At 39.8% G+C, this 27,624-nt stretch overlaps 3 protein-coding genes across 6 annotated transcripts in view; all 3 read left to right on the top strand.

Annotated features, from left to right (window-relative positions):
- The window catches only part of kat6a (K(lysine) acetyltransferase 6A), a 50,616-nt gene extending 34,661 nt beyond the window's left edge, over positions 1 to 15,955 (top strand). For all 3 annotated transcript variants that reach the window (XM_084413451.1, XM_084413449.1, XM_084413450.1), the window contains exons 9-17: positions 2,272 to 2,387; positions 2,940 to 3,081; positions 6,838 to 6,999; positions 7,682 to 7,775; positions 7,920 to 8,151; positions 8,861 to 9,056; positions 9,172 to 9,915; positions 10,094 to 10,352; positions 10,484 to 15,955. In XM_084413451.1, coding sequence (XP_084269577.1) covers positions 2,272 to 2,387; positions 2,940 to 3,081; positions 6,838 to 6,999; positions 7,682 to 7,775; positions 7,920 to 8,151; positions 8,861 to 9,056; positions 9,172 to 9,915; positions 10,094 to 10,352; positions 10,484 to 13,734 — 5,196 coding nt within the window. In that variant the 3' untranslated portion in view covers positions 13,735 to 15,955. The remainder of the gene's footprint in view (positions 1 to 2,271; positions 2,388 to 2,939; positions 3,082 to 6,837; positions 7,000 to 7,681; positions 7,776 to 7,919; positions 8,152 to 8,860; positions 9,057 to 9,171; positions 9,916 to 10,093; positions 10,353 to 10,483) is intronic.
- A 1,263-nt stretch (positions 15,956 to 17,218) lies between these two features.
- ap3m2 (adaptor related protein complex 3 subunit mu 2) lies at positions 17,219 to 25,482 on the top strand. Of its 2 annotated transcripts, none has more exons than XM_084414821.1 (9): positions 17,219 to 17,330; positions 17,778 to 18,058; positions 19,394 to 19,565; positions 19,654 to 19,791; positions 19,902 to 19,987; positions 21,524 to 21,657; positions 22,881 to 23,088; positions 23,479 to 23,623; positions 24,332 to 25,482. In XM_084414821.1, the coding sequence occupies exons 2-9, from the start codon at positions 17,786 to 17,788 to the stop codon at positions 24,430 to 24,432; spliced, it is 1,257 nt and encodes a 418-aa protein (XP_084270947.1). In that variant the 5' UTR covers positions 17,219 to 17,330; positions 17,778 to 17,785; the 3' UTR covers positions 24,433 to 25,482. The 2 variants fall into 2 exon arrangements, with proteins under 2 accessions (XP_084270947.1, XP_084270948.1); XM_084414822.1 differs by lacking the exon at positions 17,219 to 17,330 and adding an exon at positions 17,484 to 17,690.
- Positions 25,483 to 25,787: 305 nt separating this feature from the next.
- The window catches only part of tet3 (tet methylcytosine dioxygenase 3), a 39,304-nt gene continuing 37,467 nt past the window's right edge, over positions 25,788 to 27,624 (top strand). Inside the window, exon 1 of the mRNA XM_084415051.1 lies at positions 25,788 to 26,085. The gene's annotated coding sequence lies outside the window, so the exon portion shown is untranslated. The remainder of the gene's footprint in view (positions 26,086 to 27,624) is intronic.

The following is a 27,624-nucleotide window of genomic DNA, read 5'->3' on the forward strand; positions in this document are numbered from 1 at the left end:
TCAGTGATACACACACAAACACAAATGCACATGTGTAGACTGATTGGCTGATTTGTGTGTGTGTGTGTGTGTGTGTGTGTGTGTGTGATTTGAAGCTCCCAGCAGAAACAGCCACTCTGACTGCCTGAGGCCATCAGTTGAAGAAAAACAAACACTAACCCAGAGAGAGACAATCATATTTGCACACACTGCATCAGAAAGAACCAGCACGCTTGTGTTGAGCAGACAGAAAGAAAAAATACCATGCTGTAATTTGACAATAAAACTGAATTTGTTTGCTCTATAACATTTAGGCCATGTGCACTGCTAAGTCCAAAGGAGGGACAGCTGCATTTGAATATGAATCCCCCTAAATGATTATGTGTACAGGAATATAAGAGTCACTCCTGAAGTTGTGATGGTTGGCAGTTTAGAGATACAATTTTATTTAGCAAGCACAACCAGGTTCAAATCCTGATTTATTATCTAATAAAAACTAGGGCTGGGCACAAAAAAAATTAGATTTTTCAATTAATCGTTTTTTTAAATGTGGTCAATTTAATATAGATTTTTATACATATATAATAATATATGTTTTAATAATAAAATATTCTCTATATATTATACATATTTTTTTTCCCGTATTTATTTCCGCAAACATTGAACATAATATCTGATTGACGTTAATCTTATTACTAGTCTTCTCCGCTAGATGTCATCCTCTTATTTACCTTGCGCAATGTTACAGTGGGGACCCTGTCATTCATTCAGTGCTGAACATGGCGGATGCATATGAGCCTTTCAGCGTTAAAGATGTTCCGGACAGTATAAGGAACAGTCAGTGTCCCTGTCGGGCCAGTGCTGCGTGGTCACGAAAGTTTACCATTTGCACGCGTTTTCAAGCCTTGCCAATTTAGGCATTCAAGCAATGGAGAACTCGTGCACGCTGTGTGAGAAGTTTTGGTGTATTAAGAGTCTGGGTCTTAACAATCTGAGAGTAGATATATGCATATTCTTTATTTATAGTTATTTGTGTTTGTTATATTTTAATGTTTTATTGTTTGTGTAGCACTATGGTGAACTTTGTTGTATTATTATGTGCTTTACAAATGAATTGGAATTGTGTGCACACACCCGAAGCGCACAGTAGCGCGTCTTAAGACAGCGTGCAAATAATAAAATGAATTCTTTCACGAGACTTGCACCTAAACTGACAAATTAACGCAAATTTATCTCAAAATGCCTGCCTTTGCGAGTATCCAAGTAAACATAGTTGGTTTTGGCTTAAGCAAGCACTAGAGAAAGAACGCATGTGTGTCGTCATTGGATCTGTGCATTAGTCTTAAAGTGACAGCAGCCTAATATTCCTGTTGCTGTCTGTGTTTTTAATGTTAATCAAACTACAAACTCCCTGCTCTTCACTGAATAACTTTTTTGTAACTTCAATTTAATTTGTACTGTGAAGATTATATGCAGTGTTATTTTTACATTTGATTACTTTATTAAATTTCTGTACCTGAAAACTACTGATGATGGACCTACCTGAAAAACTTTAAAAGCACTGATTATTTCATCTTTGTTTTGTTGTAGTTATTTATTTGTGCACTTGCTTGTAGTTTAATTATTTGTTCTTTTTTTATTAATGACTGTTTACCTGTCTTTAATCATCTTTGAAATTTATATTAGTTTGGTGTTTTAGCTGTGGTATCGAAAATGGAATCGAGAATTGTTAAATTTCACTGGAATATAATATATTGCTAGTAGAACTTATGCATTAAGTATAGACCTGCTCATATTTGTATTTGCTTACATTTGTGTTTTGTTAGTTTCCTTAAAGTACTTACTCTTGAACATGGAAATGTTACAATTCATACACGTTTTTTTCAAAACCAACATGACGTGATCTTGAACGGTGGTTCAACACAAGCTGTTTCACCCCTAGTTTGTATATGGAATAAATGGATTGCATGTTATTGAGATGCAGAGCAGAAAAGTGTGTGATCATTACTGAGTGGCAGATGCTCTCAATTTCCAGTTGGTATGCGGATAAGAGCTAATAATAATCTTGTAAGCCTTAGTGTGGGGAGCTGTATGCTTGTGAAAAACTGTTCTTGATTATTAGAACAAAAGTCAGAGCCTTGACACATTTCTTGTGTAAAAGAGTGACTTTGTTCTCTTCTGTGTGTGGCAGGACGCTCTGGATGCCATAGTGGCTTAGTAGTCTCTAAATTGTATGTGCCCACTGGTCTCTTTTTTTTTTTTCTTAACTTTCTTGTGCTTGAACTCTTATAGAAAGTCGGAGTGACTGGTCCACCGGACCCCCAGATGCGATGCCCATCAGTTATAGAGTTTGGGAAGTATGAAATACAGACGTGGTACTCTTCTCCATACCCACAGGAGTACAGCAGGTAACAAACAACATGTGCCATAATCATCATCATCATGAAAAAAAAAAAAATCCCATTCTGATGTTTAATGCAGCTTCAACATGTTAATCTTTTGGTTTTCAAAAATATTCATTTAGAATTATATTTATTTTTATTAATTGAATTATACGTGGCCATTTAAAAGTTATCCCCATCATCAATACCCATGGACTCTTTGTTGGTTGACATACTTTTTATGATTGGCATTTTCTTGTCATGATCTAAACCGACATGCAACCTTGGATGATCAAATTTTTTTTTTACTTCCAATATTTTTTTAATATTCAAGTATTTGGTCAATTTAACATTATATTTGTGTGTGTGTATATATATATATATATATAATGCGCACATGCTTTTCTCAACATATGTATATGTTGACTCTATTATAGTGACTGCTAAACCATTAGTGTCAAACTTAACCTCTTGCTGGTTGATTTTATTTAAATGCTTGCACGAGAGATGTTTCTGCACCTTGATTTTTATTTTATTTTTGGTTTTAAATACTGATGTGTGATTGTTTCGATTTGACAGGCTCCCTAAGCTTTACCTCTGTGAGTTCTGTCTACGCTACATGAAGAGCCGCAGCATTCTCTACCAGCACATGCGAAAGTGCAGCTGGTTCCACCCGCCTGCCAACGAGATCTACAGGAAGGACGACGTGTCCGTGTTCGAGGTGAGGAAAAGAGATCTCCACTCTGGATAAAAACCACAAATGCACACAGACACTTGCACATACACATATTTGTTTATGCACATCTGGCAGCACAGACATGTGCTAGTCATGCACCTGCACGTGTGTTTTCGTACGTGATGAGTCAACAAAGGAAATCTCATTCACACTGATAGACACGCACTGGCTCAGGCAATAACATCCACCCACTTCCTGCCCTTACGAGGTGTTGCAATGGTGCCGCACAGCAGGGTAATAAATGAAGAGTGGTGAGCGCTCATTGTTTCAGAATCACTATGGTGATTTACTGCAGCAATTGTGTTTCTATAAAAGAACATTTAGGTGTAAACATGACATACAGATCTGTATCGGTGTGGCCTATATCAGTGCTGTCTGACCAGAATTAACTGCGCTTACATGGTTACGTTCACACTAGGGCTGAACGATATGGACAAAATTTCATATCTCGATATCGATACAATACGATATGACTACGTAAGTACTAAAAAAACAATACATTTAGAGTTTGTAAAATACACACTGATGTCTATGGAAGAGGTAATAATAATCCTTTCCATTATAATTCGACACGTTTTATTCATGTCAGATACACATTGTGTAAGTAACTTCAATGTTTACTCTATTCTATTCCCAGTTCACCAGCCACTTACTTTTAAGTATTTCGGGAGAAGTGGATGAATTCACGTGTTGTAAACATAGAGGTTGTAAATCCAACAGATCCGATTCTCTGAACTTCGTCTGCGGCACAAACTAACACGGCGGCGCCCATCGCGCATACAGCTCAACTAACGCGATCGTTATAAAGGTGTTTAAACAATATACTTCCACTTGCATGTATTTGACAATCGGAATATCAGATATTTCATGCCATAGCTAACACATTTGTGAATATTCTGAATAAAAAAGGAAATATGACATAAAAGCAGATCATCATTCATTCAGCGCTGTTGCTGCTGCGGTGTGTCAAGTGACAAGCAATGACGCGTCACCATGGAAACGCCGCCCCCCCTCTCACAGTATAGTTCCCACGTCCCTGGTAGTGTGTGCGCGCTGGCTTTAGCGGTGCATTCAAGGGCACTCGTAAAACTGATGTTTGTTGTGACTGCCAGAGTTGTATGCAGGGCGAGCGCGGAGAGGGGAAATCTATATTGTCTATATCGTTGCTTTTTTCGATAGTAATATCTTGAAAGTTCATATCTCGATATAGATACGATAACGATATGTCGTTCAGCCCTAGTTCACACTCTCAGAGTTTGGGGATTGAAAACCATATGATTCTCAAATTCTCCACTACAGAAAGCAGCTTACAGACTGCTATCTATATGAACCGATAATCCTTTTCTGGCCCTTTTTTCCAGGGGTCCCTGCTGGTCATTTAAAAGTTTTAAATGAAACCGCGCATCTACGCCATTCATTCGCACAGATACGCAGAACATGCAGGATTCGTATTTAAATATTTTTTGCAGTTTAACATTCACAGACACTGGTTTATATCATGATTTGTTTTAAGTGTACTAACCTGCTTTTTATTTATTAAAAAATTTGACAAATTCCGCGTTATACAGTAATATTTTTGTTTGTTTATTATTATTTCGTTTTTATGACTGGATTCTGTGATTTCCGTCCGCGTTTTCTGCATCGTGGAAATCATAGGCCCCTAAACTTTGGCAAATACAGAACTCTTGAGGTTTTAAATATAGCTTGTTTGATTAGGTGCTTCCTAAGTTTAGATGTGTTACCATTGCCAGACGCATTTAGTATTACAAATATTTTAAATAGCATTGTCTGCATCTAGTTTTGTGAAATGTAACCACACTTAAGTACATTTTTCTGTTAGCCATTGCCCTGTGTGTTGTGTTTGAATAAGTTGCTGGGTTGACTTCACATGTTCTGTCTCTCATTCTTTCTATAACGTACCTTACACTCACGCCCAGATGCGTTCTCAGGTACCGAAATATGGAACCAATTGGTTTAATGTGAGTCGGTACTCTGTAGTACCGACGTAATTTGGTCAGTGCCCTTAAAAATACAGAGTTCGGTACCCAACCCTATCTATAATGCAATGCATTATATGCTATGCTTATCGACACTCTCTCACTCTAAGAAGCAACATGGGACCAAGTCAAGTCACCTTCATTTATATAGTTTTACAATACAGATTGTTTCAAAGCAGCTTTACAGTGATAACAGGAAAATAACAAACAAAGATTGTTTTGGCTGTACAGCATCTCTAGAAGAAAGTCACTGTCCAGCTAAAGTAAGTTTTTGATTGATTCATTTCCGTTGTAAAAATCATTAGTTATTAACTATGGGGCCGCTTACACCACACCGTTTTCAAATGAAAGCAGAAAACTTTTAATGCGCTCTGGATTTTCATTTACACGACAACAGTGTTTTGGTGGCCTGAGAACACAAATTATCAAATAGTTTTCTGAAAACGAGTTTTGAAAACGATATCGCTATCATCTCCGTGTAAACTTAAAAAAACGTGAATCTGTAAAAACGGTGATGGCATGCACATGCGTATTACGTGTTTAGTAGGCATGCACATTTGAATGCGTATGTGCGCGGGCACGTAGTCTTTCTTTACAAAGTGACATCAAATTACTTGTCTGACATACATAATACAGCATGTTATGTAAAAAATAAAAAAGTTATTTCAAACACGACTGATGTGTGTATATATAAATAGTGAATTGGAGCAAAACATGATATTAATCTCATAAATTGTCGTTTGACGCTATGCTAGCAAACATACTAGCTATCCCTGTTGCCAAGAGCGATTCTTTTATTACTGATTTTGAAAAGTCCACGTAAGTGCTTTTTCCCTTCTTAAAAAAACACATTCAAATGATAAGAAGCGTAAGTAAATGGTAATTGCTTGTTGGTCAGACAAGTTCTCAAGACACCGTTTTAACTGGGCAGCTATGCTTATGCAACTGGCCCCTGAAATAAAGGGTCTTAAATCGTACAATTTCTTTTTAAAAACTCTGCCGATATCCGTGTCATTCTAATGATAGCGGTCAATAACCCCTGTAACCAATGTGAGTGGCTATTATACTGTATGACGTTTCATAACTAGTCCTTCATTGTTGTTCCATTCACAGCAAAAGTTAACCAAACGTGGGAACCTGAAAATTTCAGGAGTCTGTTATCTGGTTATACAATGCAGTTGTTTTTTGTTAATAACTAAAGTATGTGTGAATGTAATAATGTTTAGTGCACTTAAACTGGACTGACAACTTTATTCTGCTGCTGTGTGACCTGCCTGTATGTTCCACATTAATCAACACCACTTGGTGTTGGGTGTGTTACTGCTTGCCTTCCTGTTTGGTCAGTTGGTTTTAGAGGCTCAGGTTTCAGAGCTGCTTCTGGTCTGGTCCTGACTCAGCAAGCATACCTGTGGTGGCAGCACTGCAAAAAGCTAAAATGGTTGGCATTCAGCCGACAGAAAGAAAGCAGGAGCTGTGCAATTTGTCATAGCCTCTGTTCATGTGGAGCAAGTTTTGTGCCAGTCTCTGCTGCATGACTTGTTTCAAAATGTTGATTTAGTATTTAGAAATTGAGAATCTTACTGGCATTGCATTTTGCTATTATGAATGGGAGCTAATTGTTAGTGTAACTAATTGTTAGTGTCTGAATCCTAGCAAATGCACTTCACATTGTTGCTTTATAGCATCATATTTGGTTAGGACACAGTAAGTTGACCAAAGTCTGAAAAACTTCTCTCCACTCCAGGTGGATGGAAATGTCAGCACAATATACTGTCAGAATCTGTGCCTGCTGGCCAAACTCTTCCTGGACCATAAGACGCTGTACTATGACGTGGAGCCCTTCCTCTTCTATGTGCTCACACAGAATGACAGTAAAGGCTGCCATCTCGTAGGATACTTTTCAAAGGTGAGCAAATAATTTCACTCAGTTCAATTGTTACTTTTAAGCCCCTTTCGCACAGCACGTTGATCCCGGGAAATTGCCGTAAAATTGCTAGAGTGCCTTCTGTGTGAACGCAAACACGTCACGGGATTGATGCCGGGATTGATGCCAGGATGGGGACCTAGTAACATTACCGGGATCAGTCCCGGAACACACCCTGTGTAAACAAAAGCCAGGACCGACGCCGTAAGGGGTGTGTCGTAGTGATGACGCATGTGCCATTGCACGGCCCTTTCTACAACCTATGTTACAGCATATGGGGAACGAGCCACTCGGCAGACCCAGTGGCGCTACCGGGGAGTATGAACTCGTCTTCGTGTAGAAATGACGAAGGGGAGTTGTCACATCCTGACGTCACGTGTCTTTACGGGATGTGTGTGAACGCACTCACAGATTCCGGAAAATCACTGGCAGTGTGAATGAACCAAAATCATTCGATCCCGGGACAAATCCCAGGACGCGTTATCCGTGTATTTTCCGGAATCTCTGTGTGAAAGGGGCTTTACATTCTCTAAAGTCAAATGATGATGTTGAGCAATCATTACTCAATCATTGAGTATTTGTAAACGTTAGTGTATGCAAGTAAGATCTTATATTAAAATCTTATTTTATACTTATTTTAAATATCTTTTTTTTTTATCCCTAGGAAAAGCATTGTCAACAAAAATATAATGTATCCTGCATCATGATTCTTCCACAATATCAGCGTAGGGGCTATGGGCGATTCCTCATTGACTTTAGTAAGTACTCTGCATTATCTTTCCTCTCTTCCCTCAGTCTGTGGTTTTATTTTTTGTTATTTAGTAAAGAAAATATTTGACAATTACACTCCTTTAGATGGTGTCATTAGACACAAAGGATAAACTGTTACGCTCTCTCTGCAGGTTACCTTCTGTCCAAGAGGGAAGGCCAGCCAGGCTCACCAGAGAAGCCATTGTCAGACCTTGGCCGGCTATCCTACATGGCATATTGGCGTAGTGTGGTGCTGGAGTGCCTACATGAGATCAGAGATCGACAGCTCACCATCCGCAAACTCAGCAAAGTCACCGGCATTTGTCCTCAAGATATCACGGCCACCCTGCTTAGTCTAAATATGCTGGAACAGAGAGGGGACCGGTGAGAGAGACGCTCGCACACTATAATGTCTGATTTAATGTCTTTCCTTTTCTGTACAAGCTGAAGTAGAGAACAATAATGCAAGTTCTGTTTCATAGTTGTCGCAGATTAATTCTCATATGTTTCAACCTAAAACATTTACATTTCAAAATGTGCACAGTGCTTTGTCTTCAGCATACTTGAATAAGTACATGATTTTGTGCTAACAAGAAAAAATAAAACGAATTAAGTTTAATTCAGCAAAAATGCACTAAATTGATCATAAGTGATAGTACAGACATTTGTTACAAAGATTTTTATTTCAAGTAAATGAGTTTCAAAGAATCCTGAAAAAATACATCATGTTTTCCACCAAAATATTAAGCTACACAGCTTTTTTTAGTATTGATTAAAAAAAAATTCTCCCCAAAATCAGCATTTTAGAATGATTACTGAAGGGTCATGTGACACTAAACACTGGAGTAATGGTTGCTTAACATTTGCAGGAATAAATTACATTTTAAAATTATTAAAGTAAAAAGAATTATTTAAGTTGTAATATTTCACCATTTTACTGTTTTTATTCATTTTTTAATCAAATAAATGCATCCTTGGTGACAAGAGTTCTTATTGAACTCTTATTGGCCCCAGAGTTGAGCAGTAGTGTATATTTGTTACATTTTTAGCTCTCTTTATAGTCTCCTGATTTTGATTTCCTTTCCTATTATAGGGTGATTATTCTGCGCAGAGAGAAGCTGGTGGCAACTCACATGGTCCGACTGAAGGCCAAACCTCGACTCCTTGAAGTTGATCCAGACTGCCTCCGCTGGACACCTGTTATCGTCACCAACACAGTAGCATCTGAAGGAGAAGGAGATGAGGAGGAGGATGAGGAGGAGGAGGAAGGAGAGGAGGGACTTAAAGAGGTAAGCATCTTAACTTTTATTCAAGATTCATTAGATGAAGTATGCAATATTTGTGATGTGTACCAATACATTCTGAAGCTGAACTTCTGTTATGTGCACCTTATCTCTTGTATAGATCAAACCCAGCCACAAGAGTTCCCCACTCTCCTGGCATATGAAAGGAGAACAGGACAAGGAGGATGAGAAAAAGTGCTTCACAGCATTGCCCAAAAACCAAAGCCCTCCACAGTCCTCTTCTGTTTGCAACAATGTTCTCAGTCCTGAACGTCCTTCCCTTTTTCTTACGGCTAATGGGGAACGCAGGGGACCTGGGCGCCCTCCCAAAAACTGGTTATGGGGCAAGGTGAAGGATGCACCACGTCCAGGGCCAGGTCGACCCCGTAAACTAAGGCCCCCAGAGGATGATGATGATGAGGATGAGGAGGAGGATGATGATGATGATGATGATGATGAGGAGGAGGAGGATGAAAGAACTGGCATTAACAAAGTGACAACAACATCGTCAATGCTCCTGGCCTTAGAAAATGAGCCTGACTCTACATCAGCCTGTCCCTCGGAAGCTTCTAGGCATCCTGCAGTTCCTCCCCCACGCAGCAGAGGGCGTCCTCCACGCAAAAAGCGTGGCCCAAAACGCAGGCTCAGTGAGGGGCCTGAAGATGACCTGCCATTGTTGCCCCATACCACAAGGCTGAGTGAACCCACACCAGTCTGTCCGGCCTTTATCAGTGAGAGCAGTGAAGATGAGGATGAGGATGAGGATGATGAGGATGAAGATGATGAGGAGGATGAGGATGAGGATGAGTTAAGGGCTCGTTCACCACCTCTCCTCACTAAGCCCACATTAGGGCTTAAATGCAAGGTATGTGCAATACAGGTCCATGTATGTATTTTCTTTTGCATGGCATGTTTATTTAATATAGACCTTAAAAATAAGTATGTCAGTCTATGAAACCTATTTTATTATTTTGAACATAACATGCAATGCTGTGGATAATAAAAAATAATCTTCTTTTTTTCTTTTTTTTTTACTCCTGTAGTCTCAGAAGTCCTTTCGAAAGCGACGTGCACGTCAGCGCAGCCATCCCCACAGCAGTGTAGTTACAGAAACCATCTCAGAGACTACTGAAGTTCTGGATGAGCCATTTGTGGATTCAGATTCTGAAAGGCCCATGCCCAGACTAGAAGAGGAAACTCCATTCGGCAACCCTCTCCGACGCTACACAGCAGCCCGCAAACACATGGGACCAGCCCTTAAAAGTATCAACAGAGGGAATCTGACTGAATCGGAGGAAGACGGTTAGTACACTAAAGGACTCCTGCTGGGGTTATTATATATGCATTCTTGAAAGTTTTGTGTGATATTTGTGTTTGCCAGAGTGTGATTTAAAAAATTTCTTAAAGAATGGTTACCTCTTTTTTTTGTTCAGATCCCACTCCTGTGCTGAAGCCAATTGATGTCCTGAGAAGACCTGAAACTTCAGAGGCCACACAGAGAACAGGGGCAACAACTGAGATGCCTGAGGTCCCAGTAAAAAAGAAGAAAGGCTGGCCTAAGGGCAAGAGTCGCAAGCCACTCCACTGGAAGAAACGCCCAGGCAGGAAGCCTGGTAGTGGAGCTGGTCAGACAGCTGACACTAGTCTGGCAGTTCCATCCTCAGAGGACCCACCACCCCCAAAGATCAAAATGAAGCCTGGCAGAAAACCTCGCAGCTATTACCTTCAGCGGGCCCAAGAGGAAGCAGCGAGACAGGAATTTGAGCAAAGCCGATTAGCTCAGCAGAAGCAGCTAGATTCAACATTGGAGGACAAGACCTGTAAGAGGACAGCCAGAGCCATAACATCTGACCTCAACCCTGATAAGCAGAAAGACTCTGAAGAGGAGGATGATTTTCTTCAGAGCTTTAGAGAGCCATCTAAACCCAAAAGGCGAGGTCGGCCACCAAAAAATTCCAACCTCCCTCCCCCTGCACCCAAACCTTCTCCTCTGTCTGAGCCAGAAGATGATGATGAAGAGGATGACAGACCATGGGCAGTGGAGAAGATCAGCTGTCCAACGTCTCGTTCCATGCCACAGTCTTCCAGCACCAGAGTCTCGCAACCAAGAGCTAACACAGATGTGGCAGATGCAGAGGAGGATGAAGAGCAGGATGATGAAGATTGCGATAATGGGGTTAAGCGGAGAACAGCAACTACACCAGGTTCAGGAAGCCGACGTAGTGATGATCATGATGCAGATGACGAAGGGGACGGTCGTCTTGAAGAGAAAAGTGACTGCAGCAGTAGCAGTAAAAGGAAGAAGAGCCAAGACTCTGAGGATGATGTGGAGGAGCAAGAGGATGATGAAGAGGAGGAACCATCGTCGCCTGCTCGCTCTCCCCCTGTGAAAGAAGAACCCCAGAGTGGTGAGGGTTTTTTAGACATGCAGGTCAACGTGACACGGGATTATGTCAGCAAACAGGAGGAGGGCGAGGACGAGGAGGAGGATGCAGAGGAGGTACAAGAGGTGAAGACGAGCTCTGCTGATACAGATGAACGTCGACGACGAGAGCAGGAGGAATCTGCAGCAGCTGCGGCAGCTGTAGAGACAGTAACCACCATTGCAGTCCCCTCTGAACCTCTGGACATGCAGCCTTTACACGCCGAGGATAAATCTGTGCTCATGATGGGGACTGAGCACTCACACCAGCATCCTGACTTCAAAGATGACCTGAGCCACCAGCAACACACGCATCACCACAGCAGTGAGCTGGATCTAGAAACAGTGCAAGCTGTCCAGTCACTTACGCAAGGTGAGGCTCAAGAGGAGGATGCAGAGTCCCATGGAGCCTACCAGGACTGTGAGGAGACGCTAGCTGCCTGTCGAACCCTCCAGAGCTACAGTCACGGTGAGGGAGAGGAGGAAACTCTAGCACTGGTGGAAGAGTGTGGAGCCTCCCAGCACAGTCCCATGCCCAACCCACCAATGCCCACGTTACCAAACCAGTCTGTCCGTTCAGTCAACAGCCCTGGAATGACTCCTGGTCCTTTGGACCCCGGACCAGGGGTGCCTGGTCCCACAGGAACTGGAGGTGGAACAGGCGGAGGGTATACCCAAATAACCCCAGAACATCCCAGCTCTCTATCTGCTCCCTCACTGCAAAACATGGAAACCTCCCCCATGATGGATGTGCCGTCAGTTTCTGACCATTCACAGCAAGTGGTGGACAGTGGCTTTAGTGACCTTGGCAGCATTGAAAGCACCACCGAAAACTATGACAATCCGAGCAGCTATGACTCAACCATGGGTGGTGGAGGTAACGGAGGAGGAAATGGAAGTAATGGAGGTGGCATGTCTGCAGCTGCTGCAGCAGCAGTGGCTGCTTCCTCTTCTTCATCATCTTCATCCTCTAGTTCAACCACACCATCGTCATCATCTTCGCAAGGCAACAGTTGCTCCTTCGTCTCAACTCCTGGGCTAACATCCTCTAGCACAGGTGTTGGCTCTCAGATCACCATGGGGAGCTGTAGCCTTATCCAGCAAGCAGGTCCTGGACCAACTAATGGACCTGGAGCTAACAGTGGTAGTGGAGTCCCACAACCTCCACCCCCACCTCCTCCCCCTTCTGCCAGCACTCCAACTTGTGGTATAAAGTCTCCACAAGGCTGCGTCATCGAAAGGCCTCCAAGTGCCAGCCAGCAGCAACAACAGAAGAAAGTCTCGCAACCACCTCAACAGCAGCAAAACCCTCAGCCTCCACCCTCTGCTCCACCACCCCCTCCACCTCAACAGCAAGCGCTCTCGCAGTGCAGCATGGGAAATGGGTTTGCTTCCACACCCATGATCATGGAGATTCCTGAAAGTGCAGGCAGCGGTGGTGGAGGCAGGAGTTTGTATGACCGCATGGGCCAGGACTTTGGAGCGGGTGGGTACGGTCAACCCTCAGCTACTTTCAGTTTAGCCAAACTCCAGCAGCTAACCAACACCATCATGGACCCCCATGCCATGTCTTACTCGCATTCAGCTGCTGTCACCTCATACGCCACAAGTGTTTCGCTATCCAACCCAGGCTTAGCACAGCTTGCTTCTTCCCCACACCCACCCTTGCCCCAGGCTCAGCCCACTATGACCCCACCTCCCAATTTGAGTTCTGGCTCCATGAACCTGGGCTCTCCCTTGATTCAGTGCAACATGACAGGCGCTAACATCGGACTACCTCCCCCTCCCCATACGCAGCGGTTGCAAGGCCAAATGGCTACTGTCAAAGGCCACATTTCAATTCGTTCCAAAGCCTCTCAAATTCCTGCAGGCTCCCCTCACCAGCAGCAATTGTACAGTCGCAGCTCTGGCACTGTGACCATGCAAGGCTCCCCACGCACTCTAGCGGTGCAGCGTGGCATGATGACCAACCTTATGCCCACACCTGCCTACAACTCTATGAACATGAATCAGCTAAATGCTGCCATGTCAGCTGGCTACCGCATGCCGCAGCCCATGATGAACAGCGGGTACCACAGTAACGCGCCCTATATGAACCAGCCGGCCCAGTACCCCATGCAAATGCAAATGGGCATGATGGGAGGGCAGGGTTACCCACAGCAGCCTATGCAGCCCAATCATCATGGTAACATGATGTACACGGGCCCCTCACACCACAGCTACGCTGGCGTCCCCAAACAGTCGCCTTACATGAGCAGATGAGCACCAGAGAACTAGCAGAGAGAACTGAGAGACATTCCCCACCAGACTCTGCATCTCTGTACTTGATTCATTTGTTTCCACCCTCCAAAGTCTGGGCGAAAAGGCAACACGATAAGTGAGCTTGGTGGAGAAAGAGGACATAGAGACTGCGACGATTTCTTTTCCTTTATAAATATTTTGTCGTCAAGCTCTGTTCCTTTTAGGTTCATTTCCCAATTGCCTGAGCTGATGGAGCTGGGGAAATGATGATGGGCTGATCATGCGAGATGATCTAATGGACCTTTATTGTGGCAAGTGTCATGCTCCTTCAGTCCTTCAGACCAGTCTGCCATGGCTGTACCAACAGGGGTTGGTCCGCCGAAGTGTCCGCCACTCCATCCATGCGACAGAAGGGGCAAAGCATATAAGCAGCTAAAGGGGAAGTGGACCTAACTTTTCAAACTGAGAAACAAATACATTTACGTTGCTAATGAACATACATTGAATCATGCACACAATCGTTCAATTGACATAGGAAGCCTTACCTTAAAAGAGACAAAATAATTGTAGATGGACTTTTTTCTTTTTTTATATTATATTATTATTATTTACTTTATTTTTTAAAATGTTCTCCTTTTTTTCAATGACTGTTGAAATGCTTGTGTTTCAGTCTGACCTTCTCATGCTTTATGTGTGTGGCTGTTCTGGACAAAGTGATTCATGCTCGCTCACTCATATACTCACTCATGAATACATTCGCTCACACACACACAGCTCTATAGCCACTTGAAAAGCTTACGTGGAGGCACTTCTAGTCGGGACGCACAAGGTGTCCGAGTTGTCTGTAAATCTGTGTCTTCCCAGTATGGAACCGTGTATATCACAACTTGATAGTGGTAAGAGCCCTAATGGACATAAATAGTAATGACCATGCGTCCATAGACTGGACTGAACAGAAGTTCATGGAAATGAATAATGTAAATATTCTGGTACTACCTGGTTCACAGCACATACTCGTGAAATCTATTACACACACTTTTCACGAACACTCCACAGATGTCAATAGTGGGAAGGTCTTTATTTCATACTACACAGTGCAGCGTCCACGTAATGTGGTGGGTCAAAAGGGTTTAACCACACAGGAGTACATCTGCTGAGCAGTTAGCTTTGCAACTGTGCTCATCCAATGATGTTAACGATGTCTCCTAAAGTAGGCCTTACTGTGGCACCAGTAAGTAGCGCTCCTCGTACTCCAGCTGATCATGCAGAAGAAATGTTGTCTGTTAGCCACGAGAGGGAGTTGTACAAATAATTCGATCCGTGTCTGCAATGCACACATGGACAAACGAACACTCATACCCGGAATAAAGGTTAAAGTGCATGATGTCCTGAGATGTTACTGTTTTAGGACAACGGGCAGAGAATTTCTTAATGTTCCAGTATTCATTGTCAATATGAGGAATCTTTCTCAAAGACCTGACGTTTCATATATTATTTGTGCGCTTTTGTTTTTCTGAATTTTATCAGACTGGGCAGCTTTCTTTTATGACACAAGCTGACTCTTTTTGACTTTAGAAGACTTATTGTAGAGAAAATGTTTTTTCTAAAATATAAAAAAAGAAATTCTGACATGGATATTGGTACTGTCATTTTTTTCACTTCTGTTTCAGGAAAAAACTGCATATTTTTTAGCTCGACTCTTGGGGTAAAATTATTAAGAAATTCAAAACTAAAAAAAATTACAACTCACTTTTAGTGCATTTAAGATGCCTTTAACCTTTCCATTCCATCTCATCTCTAGAGTTTTCTATCTTTGTGTAGTATATTAATGCTATTTTAAAACAAAAGGAAAAAACAGATATCTAAAGGTCACTTAGCGTTATTTTCATTTTTTTTTTTTCTTGGTTATTGTGTGTGTATAGGACAACTTCCTTACATCTATGAGGCATGTAAAAATGAGCTCAGTATATTTCTGTCTGTTTATATTGCTTACCTTTTCGTATACTTTGTAATTGTACATGGTGAGTTGTAAGCTAAGAGAGAGCCTGGTAGCCGGAGAAAGAGAGAGAGCCAAGCTGGGGCGCTCTGTGATGGTGGGAAGCGTCCACCTTCCACTCCTCTCTGTTTTGTCCTTGTATGTATTTCCATTTATTTGTTTCTTTCTTTTCTTTTTTTCTTAGCAAGTACTTTCAAAGAACTCTGTACATTTTAACATGAAACAAAAATAAATTATGTTGAGCCATTTCACTTGTTATTGTATTTCTTGAAAAATTTCAGGAGCAAATTCTTCACTTCTTCTCATGCTACTCTATCATTTCAAAAGCAGTGTGTGCTTCTTTACAGTGTTCCTAATGTAGTCAGTGGAGTCTTGTAAATGAGTAAAAACTGAGCTCTTATTTAGAAACTAATAGCTGAATAAGGTTTCTGAGCTTTTCCATTTTATTTTATTTTTACACTAAACTTTAAACATTCTATCAGACAAGTCTTTTTATTAAATTGCATTGCGCTGTCTGCCGCTAAATAAAAAAAGATACTTCGAAGATCAAATTATTATTATTATATGTCTATCTATCTATCTATCTATCTATCTATCTATCTATCTATCTATCTATCTATCTATCTATCTATCTATCTATCTATCTATCTATCTATCTATCTATCTAACATATATTAATATTATATTTAATATTTGATATCTATATTAAATGTATATAATATTATACATTTAAGATTAAATCTAATTTTACAGTTAACTTACCTTTGTGATCATGTACCACACACTTAAAGTCTTTAATAACATTGTTTAACAATGTTTTTTTTAAAGTTAATCTTTAGTAGATCTCAAAATGTATGTCGATCTTTTATACTGGACTATAGGTTGCTGTCATACCTAAATAAATCCTTAGTGGCATTTCAATCTCATTTTATTTCTAGTGGAGGTTATTTATTTATATGTTTGTTTTTGGACAGTGTAGTTTAGAATTTTTACAGAGTTAAAGGATTGAATTAAACATTATATTAATACTTAAATTAGTTTTATTATTGTATATGAAAATGATCTGTCTATATAGACAGCAATCTAATATAACATGCTATTCTTCGTTTCCATATTTGGGAAGAACTAGTTTTAAAAGTGAATATTTACTAATACAGAGAAGTTAGAAACACAAAGATGGTGACAGGATTAACAGGCATCTATGTGGAGACAAAATATTTGTAATGATTTTTGTTTATGTGCAAAGAAAGCAATATGTCTTATGCATTATGTAGAGAGTGTATTATTATGTGAGAGTGTGTTGGCAGACCTTTTTTCAACCTTTATGCCCATTGTCAGAGGGCACGATACCTTGAGCCAATAAAAAAAACGCTGTGCGGTGACGTTTATTTGCCCCCGTCCAATGAACTTTGAGTATTATTGTCAACTAACTTCCGCAATATATACCAATTAAAACTAGAGTGGGCGGGCACAGGTGCTATACGTAGCCCACCATTGGTCAGAGCGAATGACAGTCATTAACACATTTTCTAGTCTCAAAATAACAGAGAAGGAAGCGACATTTCTGCCTGTGCTTTATTTAAAAAATCACGAGAAGGGGCAGAGATAAAATCCAGAAATCGTGAGTATTATTTAATGTATATGATATGAGCATTTACACCCAAAGAAAAAGAAACGGCTGGTGAAAATGTGGAATGAATGAACCTTTTTAATCCGTAGCTTGTCACAAGACAGTCCTGTGATGCGAGAGAGGGGAGGAGAAAATATTAACGCATAGATACGGGGATGGTGATGTGATCATGTTAACAACTAAACCAGCTCGTTCCTGTCTCTTCATCCGAGCTTTTAAAAACAATCTATTCTTCTATCCGGTAACCAGATAGGGATGTAGAATAACAAATGAGCTCAGAGGCCTATCAGTTTCCCATGAAGATGCTGGCAGGTTTACTCTTCTGTTATTGCCTTAACGACTAAAGACCATGTAGGCTTCAGATCTGCATTAATGATCATGTCTGTCATAAAAATATTGTGTAATTTGCGTTTCACATTTTTTGCTTTGTCTTTCCAGCTGTCACGATGATCCACAGTCTTTTCTTGGTTAACGCATCGGGGGATATCTTTCTGGAGAAGCACTGGAAGAGTGTGGTCAGCCGATCCGTTTGCGATTACTTTTTCGAGGCGCTGGAACGGGCCACGGAACCGGAGAACGTGCCTCCGGTGATCCCGACCCCGCACCACTACCTCATTAACGTGCTCCGACATCGCATCTACTTCGTGGCCGTCATACAGAGCGAGGTGCCTCCTCTGTTTGTCATCGAGTTCCTCCATCGTGTGGTGGACACATTTCAGGTTTGTGTGATTTTTATTCTTCTAATTTACCATGGTGTTAGATTGTAATACCATGTTGCTTTGATATATGGGTCAATGTCATAACGTGCATATTTTTGTGTCCTGCTGTTGCATTATTGTTATCTTAAATCCCTAAAATGTCAGGTGGTGCAACTGTTCGAACAAATGAATAGACTAAGAAAACTATTTAAAATGGTGTCTTAGTTATAAAATAAAATAAAATAAAAATCGTCCAGCAATTTGTATTTTCTCAAATGTCAGGGTGGCACAACTGCAAACATGGCTCTTTTGTTATGAATTGACAAGGTAATGGTTAACATCATAGTGCATCATTCATAGGAGCCCAACTGATCCTTGTGGCAGAGTGAAAAGGTTTGTACATCCCTCTTAAATACTGGTAAAACTGCTCATTTCAAGTATGGGTCGGTTGGTACATTTTCCATGTCAGGTGGTAGAACTATTTGGTTGTACCCGCCTGACATAAAAAAAAGTCAAAAAATGAATTTAAACACTTTGAAATGTTATTTAACAGCTGAAACTTGTTTAAACTCATTGTTCATTACTCAAAAATATAGTAATCACTATAAATTAAACTCTAAACCAAACTAAACTCTAATCTTAACCCTATAGTAAGCCTATGTACTTGATATTACTCAATACTAAAATGTACAGTGTAACAAAGACACCTTCAAATAAAGTGTAACCCTGATTTGCTGCTCAAGAAACATTTCTTATTATTATCAATGTTAAAAACAGTTGAGCGGCTTAATATTTTTGTTGAAACCGTAATGCTTTTTTCAGGATATTTTAATGAATAGAAAGTTCTGAAGAACAGCGTTTATTTTTAAATAGATTTTTGTATCATTATAAAGGTCTGTACTGTCACTTTTAAAGTATCCTTGCTGAATAAAATGATTCCTTTCTTTAAAAAAATATATATATTATTGACCCCAAACTTTAGAAATTTGAACGGTAGTGTACATGTCCAAAATTGTATCATATTACCATGATATCATGCCCAAAAACACCTCAAACCAAAAAAGTACTGTGGCGTTACCATGGTACAGTGATGGTACCATCTTGGTGATAACATGGTAGATCAGTATCAAATATACTGAATGAGTACGATATTCATAGAACATGGTATTTACACAGTACATTTACCGTGGTTATATTACATGTGGTAGATTAGATTACCGTGGTACATTACATGACCTACTGATCGGTTTTATAAAATATATTAACGTATTACTGAATTTAATATAAAGCATTACTTTTAAGTGCTACCATTACTTCTGAAAACATTCAATTAACGTGTTATATTTTCCCCTTTAGGACTATTTTGGGGTGTGCACAGAGGCAGCTATTAAAGACAATGTTGTTGTGGTCTATGAGCTGCTGGAGGAGATGTTGGATAATGGCTTCCCTCTGGCCACCGAATCAAACATCCTAAAAGAGCTTATTAAACCTCCAACCATCCTGCGCACAGTAGTGAACACCATCACAGGTATTCTGTGTGATTTTGTGCTGTGTTAAACGTCTCTCAGCTCGTGAATCCATAATAATAATTTCTTGTGTTTGTTATCTGTGCACAGGAAGTACTAATGTTGGCGAGCAGCTTCCTACAGGTCAGCTGTCAGTGGTACCATGGCGGCGCACAGGAGTCAAATATACCAACAACGAAGCTTACTTTGACGTGGTGGAAGAAATCGATGCTATCATTGACAAATCAGGTAGATCTAATTATTTGGCCGAATCTCAAATTTCGCAGATGACATTGCTGTCTGATCACTAACCTATGAATCAGTAAATCATTCATGAATGAATATATTTTCCCTCAAAGGTTCCACTATCACAGCAGAGATCCAGGGAGTGGTAGACGCCTGTGTGAAACTTACAGGAATGCCTGATCTCACCTTGTCATTTATGGTAAATCTGGTCATCTTTTCAAAAATAAGGTTGCTGAACTTTTTGAAGTCCTGAACAACCAATACACCAGTGTCTTGGAGTTTTTTAAAGGAATAGTTTACCCAAAAATGAAAATTAGCCCATAATTTACTCACCCTCAAGTCATATTAAGTGTATATGACTTTCTTCTTTCAGCTGAACACAATCAGGGTTATATTAAATAATATCCTGGCTCTTCCTTGCTTTGTAATGACATTGAATAGTGCTAGAGTTTTTGAAGCTCCAAGAAGCGCATCCATCCATTATGAAAAAGTAATCCATATGACTCCAGTGGGTTAATAAGTGCCATCTGAAACAAAGTGATGGGTTTTTGTAAGAAAAATATCCATATTTAAAACTTTATAAACTATAATCACTGACTTTCGGCAAAGGGCGTACACGCGTTTACGAGAGAGTCGAGTTTCGGAAGAAGCGTGACCTCTGACACTATGTAGGACGTAGCTCCTCTTCTCTTATATCGAAACCCTCTGATGTTTTTCTTTTAAAACTTCTTGTTTTAGACGTTTCGTGAGCTGTGTTTTGTTTTGCTCTATCCTCTGGGCTTCCTCGTTCGTCAGTTCTTACCTAAGCTTACGCTACACCTACGTCATACATGCGCTTTTTTGAGCTTCGAAAACTCTGGCACTATTCAGTGCAGCTGAGAAGAGCCAGGATATTATTTAATATTGCTCCGATTGTGTTCCGCTGAAAGAAGAAAGTCATATACACCTAGGATGGATTGAGGGTGAGTAAATAATGGGATAATCTTCATTTTTGGGTGAACAATTCTTTTAATAACTTAAGTAATGAATTAATAATTATCAAATTATGAAACGGATAGTTCCAGTCCTTGATTCTGCCATTGTAAATTACTCTACAAACATACACCTGTGACCTCACTACTTCACCATTGCTGCGCCACTGCAATAAATATTAAAATAACTGTTTTACAAAAGCTATATATATATCTCCGCTCCACATCGTGCTTAAAAAAGCTGTTCTAAATTCAGTGTAAAGCGATATAGCAAATTTCAACTGCTTTGCAAAATATAACTATATTATCGCCCAGCTCTTTATATAAAGTTGCATATACATGTGTCCAAATAGGTCTCAACTAACTGAAATAAAATAAGTTTCAGTTTGAATTTCTACAATTACTAAACTAAACTGTAATACAAAATAAAGTAAAGCCAAACAGAAATATTTACAAAAACAAAACTAATAAAAATGAGAAAAGCATTTAAATGAAAAGTGACTTACTTGAAGACTTCAATACCTTTAAAGCTGCACTCCATAATGCTTTTCTTGTGTTATCTTGGGCTGACATCTTCACTTTTCAAAATTGCTTATCAATTTAGAACATTTTTCACTTTTACAAAATGACCAAATGCACTTCTGCAATAAGTTAAAATCTGCAATATATTTTATATTACTATATACTTACTAACTCTAACCCATATACCTCATTGCTTTTCTTTCTTTTTTTTTCTTTTGCATTCGGCATCTGTCATGCTGTAGAACCCTCGACTCCTGGATGATGTCAGCTTCCACCCCTGTGTGCGGTTCAAGCGTTGGGAAGCCGAGCGAATTCTTTCCTTCATCCCACCAGACGGAAACTTCCGCCTCCTCTCCTACCACGTCAGCTCTCAGAAGTGAGAACATCCCAACATATGATTAGCTTTAAAGGCAGGATTAGTAAATCATAGTGGGGAAATGACCAAAATGACCTTTTAGATATTCATTTTAGGGGCTTTCACACCAGAGGAACGGTTTCATAGTTCTTATAACTATTGGTGGAAGTACCTGCTTTTTGTGGTGTCCGCTCTGCAGGAACTGTGAACAATTTTAGTTATAGGAACTAAATGATCTCCTACATCAGAGTAGGGTCTAACCCAGCACAACAGGAACTATCAGTGACATAAGTGTACGTTGATTGGCCGAATGCATGCCATACAAAGCACCGGCACCAACCATTTTTAAAAATGGCCATGTAAACGCAAAGGTTACATATACAGGAATTAACTCCATGGATATGGAAAACAGTGATGGCTAGCATTTACCTGTCGCCTTTGTCTGCCTCGATGAAATGTAGCACAGCAACTTGTAGGAAATGTAGTCTCTCTAAGCCAGGGTTTCTCAAACTCTGTCCTGGTCACTGTCCGGTCACTGTCCTGCACAGTTTAGCTCCAACCTTGATCAAACACAACTAGCTGTGAGTTTCTAGTGATCCTGAAGACATTGATTAGCTTGCTCAGGTGTGTTTGATCAGGGTTGGAGCTAAACTGTGCAGGACAGTGGCCCTCCAGGACCGAGTTTAAGCCCTCTTTTTTGCTTTTTCAATCACATAAATTGTACGACTACATTCCATCTCGACTATCACGAAACCCACAACACACAACAAAAACACAGCGCCGATCACGCCATCCTCCAGTTGTTGAATACCATGCTTAAATGACGTCACTGTCAGCCGGCTTACGTTGCGAATGCAACCAGGAAAGTGGCCCTAGGGGAAAATTTTGTTCTCAGGGGACCGCCCGGAGGTTAGTGCCTATGACTACCTGGTGCGAAAGCCCCTTTTTATGCAGAGCAGTGGGACAATCTCAAGAATCCCTTACTAATATCAGTCATTTAATTCTGTTGTTTGTAACTTTTTTTTTTTCTTCATGTTTTTGGAAAAAGTTTCTTATGCTCACCAAGGCTGCATTCAGTAAAATATTGCGAAATATTATTACAGTTTAAAACAACTGTTTTCTATTATAATACATTTTATATATCCCATTATATAACATTTTTGAGCAAAGCTATAAGCTGTTATTTTGCAGTTTAATATACAGTTATATCTGTGATTTGAATACTTCATTGCTTTATTCTTCAGCCTGGTGGCCATCCCAGTGTATGTAAAGCATAACATCAGCTTCAGAGAGGGCAGTTCTCAAGGTCGCTTTGAGCTCACCCTCGGCCCAAAGCAGACCATGGGTAAGGCGGTGGAATCTGTCCTGGTGAGCAGTCAGCTGCCCCGTGGCGTCCTCAACGCCAACCTCAACGCCTCACAGGGCACTTACACTTTTGATCCTGTCACCAAGGTAAACAAGCATTTGTTTTCTGTGTTCCAAGTTCTTTAGGTGCTGCTGATGTTCATTTTGAGTTAACTGAGAGCAAACTTTTTATTTTACACCGTTTTTCCTTGTAAAAATCAGTCAGTGATGTCAAGTGTGCATTGTATTTTTCACGTGCAAAGGCTAAGAAGTGCTCCCTGATCAACCGATATTAATTAGTTTAATGGTGACAATAAATAAATACGTACATTTTAATAGCAGGTCATGATTTACCAGATATGGGCTCATAATATAATAAATATAATATAATATAATGCTGTCATTATGTGCATCAGTCTTTTTATTTAGTTTCATGTGAATTTTTAACTGGCAGAAGCTGCATATTCATTTTGCGATGAATATTGTTGTTATTTGCAGCTTTTGTCATGGGATGTGGGTAAGATAAACCCCCAGAAACTGCCCAGTCTAAAAGGATCTGTGAGTCTCCAGACTGGAGCCTCCAAACCTGATGAAAACCCAACAATCAACATCCAGTTCAAGATTCAGCAGCTGGCCATTTCAGGTACCATGGATCATTGATTGATTTCTTAACTGATTTTGCTTCAGAATTTATATAGGACATCAAGTGTTGACCCAACACAACACCAAGATTGTTCATAGAAAAGTAACAAAACGTTGAACGTGTTTTATACATTTTTAAAACCATTTTAGCCCACTAATTGAATTTAAACAGTTATGGATTATACAAGGCTTTTAGTTCACATTTAATTGTGGATGTTTATTGTGTTATTTTTACTATGCACAGTAAAATTTGCCACTGGGGATATAAAATGTATTGCGTTAAAATAATATATAATTAGTCCATTAAAATATAAAATTAGTTTGTTGTACCTCAGAGATTTTGCTCTGATAAAATAAATGTGAACAGAGAAATTTTCACAGTTGACCTTCAGTTAGGATTTTTTTTATTTTTTTTTAAAGTCTCCCACAGGGGATGTAATAAAGTGCAATTCTGCATATGAATGTGCAAGTGAGACTGTTATGACATTTGCGTTATCTGGCCAGGAGGTGGCGCTGTTTGACTCTGAAACAGATGGTTGGAACAGCTGCACCTGTAACATGGCACTGTAAGACAGAGGGTTTCAAGCGCATTGACTCATCATTGATTCGTTAGCATTCGCAACCTTTCCCCAAAGACTCTATCGTGCCACATACATACGTGCTTCGAATCGCAACTGACATGTTTGCTTTCCGCTTTCTCACCCGACAGGTCTGAAAGTAAATAGGTTGGACATGTACGGCGAGAAGTACAAACCTTTCAAAGGCATCAAATACATGACCAGGGCTGGCAAATTCCAGGTCCGAACCTAGAGGACCTCTTTCTGCTTCCATTCCATAATTAGAACAATGGGTTTATGGCAAAATGGGGACGAAGAAAAGAGAGAGGGAACAGGTTTGAGTAAATACATGTCCTTTGGAATGCATTTCAGGATTTTTTCAGGAAAATGTATGATAAGACTGTCAGCCATTAATGGAAGCGTGTGACTCCCAAAGAGGCAATGTTGTTATTAACACTATCAAATATGCTATTACAGGTCCACCCAGGTTAAAGGGACAGTAACTACATTTCTGAGCCTCATTTTCTCATTTAAAATTTTTATTTACAGCTTGTTTGGATAACATTTGCTCTCAAACCTCCATCAATCTCCTGTCTTGGTTTATTTCTGATGGTCAGTTTTATAACTCTGTCCTTCACACTGTATTTCCATCCTGACATTTCTGAGTCTCATTTTTTTCATGAGATTGAACTGTACTGTTACGTATTGATCTGTGCCTCTGAGAAGTGAGGCAATAGGTGATTAATTTCTGCATTGCAGAACAGTAGTCATATATTACCATTACAGACTGATTTTGGCTTCCGTCCCCAATGATTGTGTGCAAAGTAAACCATATTTCAGATGGTTTAACACTGAAGCTTTTCTTTATTTGTTTACTGTACTATTTTGACAGTATAAATCTCTTTTGTTTGAATGTTTTTGAAAACTGTTTCTTATATTATTTATTGCATATCTGACCATAACCAATCTGTTTGAACATAACCATAACAATCCATAATAATGCTATATGTGATGCTTGATTGTATCATTTGTCTTACCCAGAATGCGACATGCATTGAAAAAATGATGGACTCTTAGCACAGTATTTGCATCTGTCCAGTCATTTGAAGTGCAGTTCTAGAGATTTGATGATGATGATGATGATTCATGGTTTGTTTGCTTATGGAAACTGAATGAAATTTAATAGGAAAGATGTGAATTTTGTTTTTAGTATACTATTGATGTTCTTCTTTCCTCCTTATTGTTTTTCAGATAAATACAACTGTTTACAGTGCTATGTAATAAAACATACACAAAAACGCCCTATGTTTGGCAGTGTGCATCTCTTAAACCAGGCACATTTTAAAATGTGTATTATGTTAATATCTAGAGATTAAATGTCACCATGTGGTAAGGATGTCGGCAACGTGACATACCATCGAGTCTTATAGAGAGCGTTTAACATTTTTCTTCCCTTAAAGTTCTGTTCAAATCTTCAAACCGCGATGACGTCATTTTAACCCCATCGTTCCACGGCTCTCTCTGAACTCCACTCCGCAACTTACTTTAGTCTCTCGTCGCCTCTCCTTCCTCCTCCTCATCGTCGTCTTTTAACTCTAAAACTTCCCTAGAGTACATGGACGAGACTTAGAGGAAAGTTTAAAGGGTCTGTCCCCTAATGAAATATCAACTTTTTTTCTTATCGTGAAATTCGCCATGTCATGTCCTGACTGTTTAGTTTTTTTTTTAACCCGTGCAGCAAATGAACTTTTCCCGCATTTGCACTGCATTTTAAGATAAAAACTACTTGCGGTTTAGTCATTCTAGTCATGTGGAGTTGAATATGCATGTCATTTTTTTAAAAGTAAATCATCTTTTTAATCTAAATGGGTTTTGACAAGACGCACGAGCACGTTTCCATCGTTTGGTAAGTCCTTCCTGCATATTATGTCTTTACATTTTGGAAACTTTTTCTCTTTGGGGAAAAAGTTAGAAAACGTCAATTTTACACAAGTGAAAGATGTGTATTCTCCTGTGTACGTTTTTGAATCCCTAATGAGGTGATTAGCGCAATACACATCGATTACTGACAACTTTTTCGAATATATCAGGCTATGCGATGAAAATGAGAGCTATATGTAACGACAACACCAGAAAACGTTGGAACTGCCTTTGTTACAGTGTATTGAATGCGTTATAAATGTAACATTCTGTTCACTCAGAAATGTTCTTTTTTGTGTGTTTGTAACAAATCGCACCCGGCAACGCTGCATCACGCACCCCGGGGTGTTGTTTTCTTTATGCAGAGGGGGGGCCTTGCTGATGTGTCGTTTCTCTCACCCTTCCAAGGAAAACTGTCACTTGTTTGTCAACATAAATCGGAAAAGCTAATACGGGCGTGTATTTGTTCACAGTTTAATGAATCAATCGCCGGTTTTTACACCTCAGTTTCTTGAACTCTTCATTTTTGCCGCCAGTTAAAGCGCCCGGCTGAGTGAGGAGCCACGTGCTCAAGTCTCAGAGAGCGCGTGCGACTCACTTGACTGGCTGTTTTTTATATTTGGGCCATTTAACGATTAGGCAGGATTGCCTTAGTTGTCGATTGCAGGATAGGCTATACTTTTCATTTCGCCATACTAATAGGGTTCATACGGGTTTATTTTGCTCTAGCTCTGTGCTTATGTAGGCTACTCAGTTTGAATGACATTACTTTAGTTTCATTTAAAAGATCGCTCACTACTAGCAGATTAACCCTTAAATATTTTGGAACACGGTGTGAGTTGTAACACCGTAATTTAGTAATTTATAAATTACCTACATGGGTGAAATGACTGTTACCACCAAAAATATGAAGGGTTTGCAAGACAAAACAATTTTCACATGTAAGTATTATTTCAAGTAGGCTACAATAATTAGTAATTAATGGGCGTTAAAATAAATAACTGGTTTCATCCGAATCAGCAGGTTCTCTTCTTTAATTCATATAGTGTCTAACTCTAATCAAGTTTTTAATCTACAAATTAAAAATACTTGACTAACCAGACAGTGAGGTTTGTAACGCTTTCCAGTGCTGGATTCACAAAAAGATTGCACGAGATAGGATAATAGTCATGAATACGGGCGCGCATATTTTCTGTTATGCTTTTAGAATCCGTTTTACACGGTTTATGGGTGCGTTGTAGACTATATGTCTGAATTAGCTTTTTTAATTTGTATCAGATAAAAATGGGAATATTGTTACAAAGTTTAAGAGCGCTTAAAAACTCTGAAAAATGCTGCTGATTTAAACATTTACGTTCTGCTTACTTAAGCATTGCCATATGGAACTATATTTTGCTCGTAGGCTACTACCAATAATGTATATGTAGACTAGACTGTAGGCTACAACTTAGTAGGCTAGGCTATATAAAAATAAAATAAAAAAAGTCATAGCCTACTCGCCTTAGTTGAAGATGGATGACTTGCA

Source organism: Rutilus rutilus (assembly GCF_951802725.1).
Source record: "Rutilus rutilus genome assembly, chromosome: 7".
Classification (NCBI taxonomy): Eukaryota; Metazoa; Chordata; class Actinopteri; order Cypriniformes; family Leuciscidae; genus Rutilus; species Rutilus rutilus.